This window comes from Lontra canadensis, unplaced genomic scaffold, assembly GCF_010015895.1.
Source record: "Lontra canadensis isolate GAN:19392208 unplaced genomic scaffold, GSC_riverotter_1.0 scaffold15, whole genome shotgun sequence".
Lineage (NCBI taxonomy): Eukaryota > Metazoa > Chordata > Mammalia > Carnivora > Mustelidae > Lontra > Lontra canadensis.
Window position 1 is genome coordinate 23,150,975 of NW_022631009.1, and position 11,599 is coordinate 23,162,573.

General features: G+C 40.3%; 1 protein-coding gene across 1 annotated transcript; it reads left to right on the plus strand.

Moving 5' to 3' along the window:
* The first annotated feature begins 2,138 nt into the window (after positions 1-2,138).
* On the plus strand, positions 2,139-6,782 carry LOC116868380 (cytochrome b-c1 complex subunit 7). Its single transcript, XM_032858657.1, has 4 exons — positions 2,139-2,244; positions 4,425-4,496; positions 5,741-5,907; positions 6,573-6,782. Exons 1-4 carry the CDS (start codon positions 2,226-2,228, stop codon positions 6,648-6,650), a joined length of 336 nt encoding a protein of 111 aa, XP_032714548.1. The 5' UTR covers positions 2,139-2,225; the 3' UTR covers positions 6,651-6,782.
* Positions 6,783-11,599: the final 4,817 nt, after the last annotated feature.

An 11,599-nucleotide genomic window follows, 5' to 3' on the forward strand; every position in this document is an offset into this window, starting at 1 on the left:
ATCCCAACTGGTCTTTTTATGGCTCCAAACCTCATTTTGCCTGTATTAACAAATCACTTATATCAGCCAGAATAGGCTATCATGAACAGTTCTAAAACCTTAAGTGGTTTTCTAAAGATTGTATTCATTTAGAGAGAGAGCGAGCACGAATGCTGGTGGGGATGGGCAGAGAGATAAGGAGAAGCAGACTCTCCACTGGCCAGTGAGCCTGGTGCGGGATTCCATCCCAGGACTCTGAGATCATGACCTGAGCCCATGGCAGATGCTTAAGCGACTGAGCCACCCAGGAGCCCCAAACCATTAAGTGGTTTAAAACTACAGTTTTTTTGTTGTTGTTGTTTTGCTTGTTTTTTTAATCTCATACATGTCTTACTTGGCACCAAAAAAGCTCTGCTCCATATCATCTTTGGTGATAAAGGTTGACAGAGCCTCTACTGTGTCAAGTGTAGCCAGTCTATGAAAGGGAAAGGAATGAGAATTGCTCTTAAAAACTAATCACATTTTTCTTCGCTAAACCGTCACATGACCATGCCTGCCTTAAGGCAGCAGAGAAATGCAATCCTACCCATGTGCCCAGAGGGAAATAAAATAGAATTTTGGACCAAACTTAAAGACTGCCAGCAAACATCTAGGAGCTGTAGGCTCAATACCACTAGGAATTGGAATTTGGGACAGTCTTGGGCATCTGATCTCTTGACAAGGTCTTCCCTCTCTTACCACCTTCACTGTGTAACCAGCAAGCTGAAACTTAAGGGTAACGAGTAAATAAGAGTTTACTGAGTACTTCTTGAAAAGCAATGTGCCAGTGTTTAAATGTATCACACTTCACATCTTTCAGACTTCACTTTGGCTAGTGTAGTCTGGGAGCAGACATTCATCAGTTTTTCGTGCTGCACACAGAACTGGGTAATGTGAGAATCTGGTGGCACAAAGAAGAAAAAAGGGGAAGGCAACAAAAGTTTAGACCTGGAATGTGACTAAGACCACTGAATCTAACCTTCTGAATTTACCACGAGATGGAGTTCTATATGGTCCCAGTTCTTTGCTTAAGCCTGAAGAAAACAAAAGTAGGTATCTGTAGGTACTTGTTATGGATTGCATTGTGTCTCTCCAGAAGTCTTGTTGAAACCCTAACCCCCCCCATGTGATGGCATTTAGAGATAGGGCCCTCATAATGCGAATACTGTTCTTGTAAGACACAAAAGAGCCTGCTGTGTCTTTGCCATGTGAAGACACAGTGAGAAGGCAGCCCTCTAAAATACACAGGAAAAGCTATCACCTGAAAGTGCCCATTCTTGCACCTGATCTAGGGATTCCAGCTTCCAGAACAGTGAGAAATACATTTTGTTTTTCAAACTATCCAGTCTGTAGTGTTTTGTTATGGCAATTCAAGCTGACCATGACAGTAATGGTGGTAGGTCACTAGGAACTGAATGAGTCAGTCACACTATAATCGTTTCTGTCCCTAGAGACTTAACATGTTGGGGCAGAAACCGTAAGAGTATACTTTCATCTTAAAATCACAAATTCTGCTATAAATCTTGGATTTAGTATTAAAAAAACTTTTTTTTGTTGTTGTTGTTGTTCTGACCTAAACTTCCACTAAAATGGCTTGGTGTGGCCAAGCTGGAAAATGGAAGGCCAGAGAGGGTTAGTGTCTCCTGGATTAGTAGTGTGCTATATGGCCCTAGGATTAAGGAGTCCCAAAGTTTTACCCGGATCCTCTGATATTAGAAGATAAATCTGGATTCTTCATAGCTGTGTAGCCTTTGACAATTCAACTTTTCTGTTTCCTCTCTACAATGGGGATAATCCCAGTACTTACCTCATGGATTTAGAACTAAATGAGAACATTAAAATGAGAATACAAAGTAAAAGGTTTAGCGCGTTGCTTGGCACAAAGGGCGCAATAAATACTCCTTAAATTCTCACAGCTCATCCAACACGGGACCCAGTCTGAAGCCCCTTATTCCTTGCCTAATATTCTTCCCATCAGGTCACATGAAACGTTTTATGGAACGGGGCGCGCAAGATACCAACCCGACTACACTGCATGAACCAAGCGGAAAAAACGGCGGCCGCAGATGCCCCAACTCCGCTGCCAGAAACTGCGCCTGCGCGGGCGTCCTTCCTCGCCAGGCGACGCGCCGTGAGGCGCCTGCGCATTGGGCCTAGAGCGTCCTCCAGGACTTACCCAGCAGGCAACGCGGCAGTCTCGGGTCAAAATGGCGAGCAGGCCTGCCGGTAAGTTACGGGTGACCTCTCAGACAGGCATTGCCATACTCAGCCTTTTCTTCTTGCAGCAATTTGCTCCGCTTCCTCTGTCCTAAGTGGCTAGGTGGCGATGTCAGGGAAGGTGGAGGCTGCGCTCCAGCCTAAAGGGCGCTTTTCCCCCAACCCTCTTACTTTCCCCAGGCCGGGCTCACTTGAAGGGTTGAAGGTGGATCTACCGTCGGTGAAGGTGCCCGCGGTGGCTCCGATAGCCCTGCCATTCCAACTGCCCGTACGCGGCAGGCCTTCCCTCGGCCTTGAAATGTTCAGGGGGCAGAAAGAGATAATTAGTGCATGACTTTCAACTAAAACCGAGTGCTTGCCGTGAGTCAAGCCCTGTCGTGTGCGATCACTTCTGCCAGTGTGACGACGGAGATAATGGTTTGCCTCTTAACGCTGGTCTGGTAGCCGAGGGGGAAATGACTGGAGGAAATAGGTCTGCAAACTTCCTTTCACCCCTCGCGCTTCTCGAACGGCATTCGGGACAGCTGAACCAGGGTTCCTGCGAAGCTTCAGATTAATGTAGGCTTGTCTGGAACGTCAGCTCCGTCTGCAGATTTGGAGAAGTTTGTATTTACTGTAGGCACTAAAACAAACATACCTACTCTCCAATAGAATATACAGATTACCGGAATATTTAAAACAGAGCGTGAACACCAAGGATTTTCCCTCCTCCGCACCTTTTTTGCAGGTCTCTGCCCTCTGGAGGTATAAATTGGAGTAACCTTTAAATGCTCTTGGTCCCTTTCTCCTCGCTTTCAGCAATATGAAGCTATTAGGAAAGAGCAGATTGCCGGAAAAATCCATTACTCTAAATGACATTGAACTTTTTTGGGGGTGGGGGGGCATTTAAGAATTCATTGTTTCATTAACTTGACAAATACAGAGGGCACTGTGCTCTGTCCTGTGTTTGAGAACTAGATAGACCTGGTCTCAACCCTATCTATCACTGGAAGTCTCTGATCTTGGATAAAATAAGTTCCCTAAACATTACTCTTCTGGTAGGACAGGCGTGTTGTAAATAAACCGAGCTAATGTGGATAAAGCAGATAAGATAGTGTCTAGCTCACTAGTGTTAAATGAATATTAATCATCACTGTCAATGACGAATATATATACAGATCATTTGTTTTCTACAAATACGGTTTTAGGTTGTTGACTTTGGTACTTGTTTTTCTAGAAGCAGTCTTTTACATGGTGCTTCATTTTTAAGGAGCTTTGCCAAAGCTGTGTAATCTGTGATACACTAAGGAGAACGGATGAGGAGGGGTTGGAATAAAAGAGTTTGCTCTTGGTGCTCAGCCAAAATTTTAAAAAGAAAATTTAAATTTGCTCTATCTCCCCTTCTTAACAACACCTGTCCTATGAACATTAGGCACTTTCATGTTGCCCTTAACTTCTGCTGAGTTATCCCATCGGTTTCAGTCCTGCACCCCAAAGAGCTTTAACAGTACCTATTTCTTCTCATCCATTTTCAAATATCCATTTCCTTGTTGGAAAGTTAGCTACTTGGAATAGGAAAATGGGCTGCTTCTGCTAATCCATATTAATATTAAATGATTGACTGATAGTGTCAAAATCCTCCCAGAAATACATACATTTTTAAAGAGGGTAGCCAAGTGAATTAAAGGTAATGTAGAATTAAGATTTCGGAGGAAGAAGGTCATTGAGACCTGCCAGCCTATTCTGAAGTCTTACCTTCTTTACATATAAGTCCAGTTCCCTTGATAAGAAAAGTTTACACATATTTCTTATAGTTTATTTCTGAAACTACAGAAGATGAAAGAGTTCCGAGTTCATTCCCACACCCTACCCTTTTAGTTCTGATGCTAGCAGGGGGTACATAGAAGATAGGATACTTGATGTGAAGAGGCTGTAGATCTTTTGTACATCACGTGTTTGAGTTTACCCTTTTTTCCCATGACTTGCTGTCCATTGTTTTTTTAACCTGTAATCACTTTTGCTCATAGATAAAATAAACAGCTTTTATCTACATTGTACAGAATATACACTTTGAAAAGGAAATTTCCTTTCTATGTTTGCATTCTCTAACAAGGTGACTGTAAGAGTACTGGTTGCTTACCTCTCCAGGTGTTCATATAGTATAATAAGTAATAATTGTATCATAGAAACTAACAGTGTGACAATATTAGTTGCAGCATCAAGCCAGTGGCTGGAGGGTATTCGAAAATGGTACTACAATGCTGCAGGGTTCAATAAACTGGGTGAGTATCTGTTTTCTTTCTTTCTTTCTTTCTTTTTTTTTTTTTTTGCTTTTGCAAGAGTTGTCAGGAAACCCAAAAGCAGCTTAACTAATCGTACCTGTGTATATTAGAATATTTTAAAATTGGTCACATTTTATTATTCAGTCATTTCCTTTTTATTATTTTGAGAAGAGAGTAATAGAATCAATCATCTCAGATGTTCGAGGTCCATATAAGTTATGTTCTTGAAGTATAGTAGCAGTACATTATCATTATATGCTCCCTTTCCCAACTCCTCCATCTGGCATTTGAAAATTTAAGTTATATGAACTTTGAAAGTAAGAGATTTCACAGATGTTAAAATTGCCAATTGTCCAAATCATCAGATCTCTTCTTTTTTTAAGATCTTTATTTATTTATTTGACAGAGATCACAAGTAGGCAGAGAGAGGAAGGGAAGCAGGCTCCCTGCTGAGCAGAGAGCCGGATGCTGGGGATGCGGGGCTCGATCCCAGGATCCTGAGATCATGACTTGAGCTGAAGGCAGAGGCTTTAACCCACTGAGCCACCCAGGTGCCCCTAAATCATCAGATTTCTGAACACTAAGAATTTCAGCTTTTTTAAATTGAAGCTTGACAGACACTTCATTAAATGTTACTGGTTCCTAAGTACACTGTTAAGGTTCTTTAATACCTTGATCTCAGATTCAAAGTATAAGAAAATAGAGATGTGATTTACTGATGTGTGTTTAAAAACAAAGTAGATACTTTAGATATTTTAAAAATTGTTTTAGATTAAATGTGAATTTTTTGACAGTGGATTTTAAAAGACTCATTGTTTCTAGAGTACCATTTAAGAAATAACCCATTATGAAGGAAAGGAAAAAATAAAATAAGAAAATGGGAGAGGGAGACAAACCGTAGGAGATGCTAGGAAATAAAACTGAGGGTTCCTGGAGGGAGGGTGGGGGGGGTGGGGGGGTTGGGTAAGCAGGTGATGGACGTTATGGAGCGGACTTGATTAACGAGCACTGGCTGTTATATACAGCTCATGAATCACTAAATTGTACCTTTGAAGCTAATAATACACTATATGTTAATTCATTGATTTTTAAATTTAAAAAAAGAAAAAACCCATTATTATGTATGAAATGCATACATAGTTCACCTGAGTCTTAAGTTATATCATAAACCTGTTTCACTCATTTTTTTTAAATGTCTGATTTTTGAGATGTGTATTCAGTCTAACTCTTGTTTTCTGTCACAGGGTTAATGCGAGATGATACAATACATGAGAATGATGATGTGAAAGAAGCCATAAGAAGGCTTCCTGAGAACCTTTATAATGACAGGATGTTTCGCATTAAGAGGGCACTGGACCTGACCATGAGGCATCAGATCTTGCCTAAAGAGCAATGGACAAAATACGAGGAGGTAGCTCAGCTTTTATGTATGGGACAGCGTTGGGCACTAAGCATTGAGCATTAGAAACAAACTCATTCATTGGTACCGTTCTTTAGAGTTCTTAAAGTTGTGTCAGAGAAATACCCTCATGGCAGTCCAGTGAGGTTAATAGAGCAAATGTTAACTCCAGAGATAAATTAGAGATAAATTTTGTGACTTAGGGGTGATGTGACTCTTCCTAAATCACTAAGCAAGTCTCTAATGTAGAGATCCAGGGCTACAGTCCAGATCCTCTATCTTCTGGGTCATTCTCCTTTTACACTCTGTTTCCTGCTTGATGAAAAAATGGTAGTATCTGTGTGATCAGCTCTTGGGGTAGCCCTTTGGCTCCCAGAAAGGACTCTGAAGTAAACCCCCACCCTTGAACTATACTGAAGCTAGGCAAAAGCTTCTAACCTCACTTCTTCTTTGGCAGACTTTTCCCTCTCAACCTATCAAAGCAACTTATTACAGTGGCTTTGTTGGTTTTTACATTTTAGAAAAGCAGACAGTTCTTAGACTGCTTGAAAATATATTTTCTTAAGTTGGAAATAAAAATTAATTTTGATGAATGTCTTTTGAAGACCTGTTGAGTGTTTGGGATAGATCAGTATGTGATGGCTGTATATAATATTTTTCTTTTATTCATTCTTTAGGATAAATTCTACCTTGAACCATATCTGAAAGAAGTTATTCGGGAAAGGAAAGAGAGAGAAGAATGGGCAAAGAAGTAATCATGGAGTTGAAAACTGTCGTTGCAGCTGCCCTCAAGTATTTTTAAGAAGTTGAATAAAGCTGAAATGTACAATTTAGAACTATCTGAGCTGCAAATGTATTGCTTTAAATAAATATCTATTATGATTACTATTGGAGTGTTTGCATTCTAAATCTTATTCTGAATAACTACTACCTGTTAACAATTCTTTCTAGACTTCTAAGATATTTTTTAGTTGGGATTTTACTGCTTCCTGGAGCTCAGAGAGGCCACTTTAATCAGCTTTCCTCACTGGTTGGACAACATCTTATTTTGCTGAAGGATATAACATTCTTTCAAGTAGAGTAATCACCTTTATATTGTCTTTGTAGATTACCAAGATATGTAGAAGCCCCCTCAGGCCTCACTTGGCTGGGATGGAGTAGAGCAAGAAATTAGTGCCAGTGACTTTACTGTATGTGAAGCAAACAGCACTCTAACAGATTGCCTCTCAGACATCACAAGTTACCTGATGAAAAAGAGGATTCACCCCTCCTTGGGCAGGATCAGTAAATAGCATTCTCCAACCACTGGCCTCTGAATATTATTGATGTTACATCATATCCTTTTTTTAAAAAAATGATGTATGTGGCCGCAGTATCGCTCTATGTAAGATACATACATGTGATCTTGTGTTAATACGTGTATTAGCAAACAAAAACCAGACAGTAAAATAATTGACAAAAATACAAAGTAAAAATGTTAAGGTTATAATTTTAAATACAAATTAGAACCATTCAATAATGTCATTCCTACCCCTGAGTTCTAAAATGCTTCAGTGGAAGGAGCTGTGTAGGACCTGCAGCCTGTGTGGGGTTCTACGAGCCTCTGCTGTGTGCAGAGAGAGCTCTGATTGGGATCTTCCCTCAGAGAACAGAACAACAGTGTAAAAAGCAAGTTGGGGGTTGTATTTAAAATTCCTAAAGCAGGATCAAAGTATATATATATATATTTTTTTTTCCACAAAAAGGGTTACGATGTTTGACAGTCATTTATGTTTGACTTCTATAACATGAACATGAGTGTCTTAAATTCTTTGCTTAAATACCTAAAATATTAGAAAACCTCATTAAATTCTCAAAGAGCCTTCTCTTTCACAGAGTTATTTTCTGAAATGCCTAATCATTCTTGCCAAGTTTCTTTAGTCTGCTCCGAGTTGCCTGGATCTCCATTTGATAATGGTCTTGGTCACGATAAAAGTTGTCCTTTAACATACTTAATATTTTATAAGATTTGTGATTTGATTTTGCAGTCCGTTTGAGTTACGTTTTTGGGACAGTATCACAAATCACAGAGAAACAGATGAAGACGGCAATAGATGCTAGTGTTGGGGAATGGTTTAGTGAGGGACTATATATCATTAGTGAATTATTAAATTTTTTGTGTCAAGATGCTTCCTTATATAGGGATAATGAGGCAACTAAGATAAATTCTCAGACAACCAAGAACCACCCAGTGTTTCAGTGATTCAGTTTCTTTCCTCTCATGCTTTTTCAAATAAATTTGAATCTCCTACGTGGCTGATGGGTGTTAATAAGCCTATGACCCTTTGGATAGCATTTTGGCAATATGAATCAAGAATTACAAAATCTAAATAATTCCAATAGCAGTCATCATTATATTGAGTGATTATGATTGTTTTACATGAGGCACTGTGTCCTTTACAATCATTGGTCTCACAATAATGCGATGAGGTAGGATTATTACACCTTTGCAAATAGGCAAACTAAGGCTTACTTTACAGAGGTCAAGCACCTTGCCCAAAGTCGTGCATCCACAGAAATAGTGTGTGACTCCAAAACTGTGCTGCAGTGCTGCTTATCAGAGTGAAAAACCAAACATAAGTTTTCAATAATAGGACATATTTAAGTAAGCTGTACTGAGTGGGGAAAGTGTATTTATGAAGATAGTTTTAAGAGTCAGAAACTTCTTGCGATATGAAGACAGATGTAACCAGGTGAAACAAAATCCCCAACCGTTTGTTAAGGAAAGATGGGAAACAGGAAGGTGATAGTGGAGGTTCTCTTTTTGTGAGTAAGGGTGATTTAGTATTCTTCCTTTCTCTGACAGTTAATTTTTCATAATTGAGTAGCAATCACTTTTACAGTAGAAAAGGCAATAGCAGATATTGGTGTTTTGGGCACAAAAGCTGTAGGTCTTAGGATCTCTCGCCTTGCCTGAGCTCCCTGCGCCAGGAGCTTTTATGGGTGAAATGGTAACCAGCAATAAGAATGAACAATTTTTCTAAAACATGTTCAGGCTAAATAAAGAAGACTGGACTGAAGAACAGCGAGCAGGCTGTGCCCTCGTATTTCCCTTGTTACCCATGAATTCGCTACTATGGTGAGGACTGAAAACCATCCAGGGGAGAGCAAGGCTCCCTTGAGGTTCTTAAGAAAAAGATCAGGTCACACTGGGAGGAGGTTTCAACATAGTCCTGCTTGGCAAAGAAGGTTGAGGAAATGGACTGTCCAGAAACCCGATTTAAAAAAAAAAATTATTTTTTTATTGACATATAATGTATTATTAGCCCCAGGGGTATAGATCTGTGAATTGCCAGGTTTACACACTTCACAGCACTCACCATCGCACATACCTTCCCCAATGTCCATAACCCCACCACCCTCTCCCTCCTCCCCACCCCAGCAACCCTCAGTTTGTTTTGTGAGATTAAGAGTCACTTATGGTTTGTCTCCCTCCCAATCCCATCTTGTTTCATTTATTCTTTTCCTGCCCCCCAACCCCCCCACGTTGCATCTCAACTTCTTCCTATCAGGGAGATCATATGGTAATTGTCTTTCTCCGATTGACTTATTTCGCTAAGCATAATACCCTCTAGTTCCATCCACGTCATCGCAAATGGCAAGATTTCATTTCTTTTGATGGCTGCATAGTATTCCATTGTGTATAGACACCACATCTTCTTTATCCATTCATCTGTTGATGGACATCTAGGTTCTTTCCATAGTTTGGCTATTGTAGACATTGCTGCTATAAACATTCGGGTGCATGTGCCCCGAAAAAAAAAGCGTTTGTATCCTCGGAGAATTTCCTTGACTAGGACTCTCCGGAGGCTCCTTTAACTTCCAGATCACTTTCGCAGGAGTCTGACAGTCATTCAACTAAGCATCCAGTGCGCATCTTTATAAGGAGACCAGAGCGGAAGCACCTCCAACTGGACTCCTACAAAGGTGTGTGGGGAGAAGGATGGGGTGGAGGGAGGCCGGGGCACTAAACTTGGGAACTATGCTTGTAAATGCTGTTGACATTTAAAGCAAGCCTAAGGGCTCCACTGAAAGATGGGGCAATCAGCTGACCAAGGTTAAGATGTAACGGGAGGAACTGGGTCATCCACCTGCTCCAAGTGGAAAAAGAGGCATGATGGTAGTCTGGTCTGTGACTTTGTGAGAGCTCTTTGTAGCCAAACTGTAAGGATTTTCCACATCACTTAACGACCTTATTCTTCTAAATGGAAAAAGTATGCAAAAGTTCTTTGAAAACCATAGAACACTGTATCAATGTTTTTACTATTAATTATAATTGTCAGTATTTTTCTGCTTGTTATGCAGAATAAGACAGAAAATAGGAACCGTATTTGGCCCACTGAAAGAATAGTTGAAGGGGTGAGAATTTTGTTAATTGACCAATGAAATCCTTTCATTTGAAGAGAGGGACATTTTGTTACCAAAAGTGTACTATGAAAAATTTGAAAAATCAGCACGGGAAAATCTGAAATACAGGCTCATGGAATAGTAAGATTCAGAGATGCCCAGATACGAATCCACTTACTCTGTGACTATAGGACTCTGATCTAACCACTCCATACCTTGGTTTTCCCAGCTCTAAAGTGGGGGTCATGACAGGACCCACTTTACAGGGTTATTGTGAAAATTGCCTGACTTCATTACATGCCAAACACTGAGAATAGTTCCTGGACATGGTAAACACTAGAAGAGTCAGCTTCTGTGCTCCTTTACGTGAATAGAAGGGAGAATAAATATTCTGGGGAAATGCTGAGGGCCATTAAGTCTGGTAGTGGCCTAGTGGAGGCCCAGGTCTTGGGCTCTTTTCTTCTACCTCCTATGTGACACTCTCATTTCTGGCCCATCTGCCTCCATGCGATGTCTGGCCTTGAATGAAGTACCCATTACCCAAGATGAGGGCAGGTGGAATCAGACCTGTGTGATAGCTTAATTAGGAAGGAGCCCAGCCAAGACTTTCCTGTCTCCCTGTTTTGCTTTTTGGATTGGCAGCATTTTTTAAGCCTTTAATATTTCACATCCTGCTAGTTTAGTTTGTACAGTGTAAAATGTTTGATAGCTTTTATTGTTCAAAGTTTGAGGTTGTTTTAGGTTTTGAATATATGGCTTCCTAGACCTTGAAGAAAGATAGATTTGCTTACTCTCAAGTGGCCTACTTTGTTTTTCATTTCTTTGCAAAACACTTAGCTTATGCTCACTGTTGTCGTGGATCACTCAGCCTTCACGCTGTCCAGGTGTAGGAAACAGAGTAAGGTATGGTGGGGGCTTAGGTCCCCAAATTCTGATTCTGGTATTCCCAAACTGCGCAGCAATGTTGGTAACATTCCCCAACGGAGTTCTCACAGCCTCAGTGTTTATGTGATGCTCTATGAATGGGGCCAACATGTTAGTGAAGGACTCTTCACCAGCAGCACCATTGCCTGTTTTAAAACTCTAGGATCTTAATAAAATCCCAAGTGTAGATTTTGATAAAGATTGTATGTTTACTTTAAGGACTCCCTTTTAAGGCATTAATTCTTTACTAATTCTGACTTTCTAAAAGACTCATTAATAAGAATAAAAACTGGGCCAAAGCCCAAAGTTCCTACAGCCATAATAATCCTCCTATATTCACAAACATGTTGGGGTTTCGTACTACAGACATCCTGTGTGTTGCTTTGAAAATAAC

Excerpts from the sequence above, each read along its gene's own strand:
- LOC116868380 (XM_032858657.1), top strand. Across the intron at positions 4,497-5,740 it reads TGCAGGGTTCAATAAACTGG|GGTTAATGCGAGATGATACA; the intron begins GTGAGTATCTGT and ends TTTCTGTCACAG. Across the intron at positions 5,908-6,572 it reads AATGGACAAAATACGAGGAG|GATAAATTCTACCTTGAACC; the intron begins GTAGCTCAGCTT and ends TTCATTCTTTAG.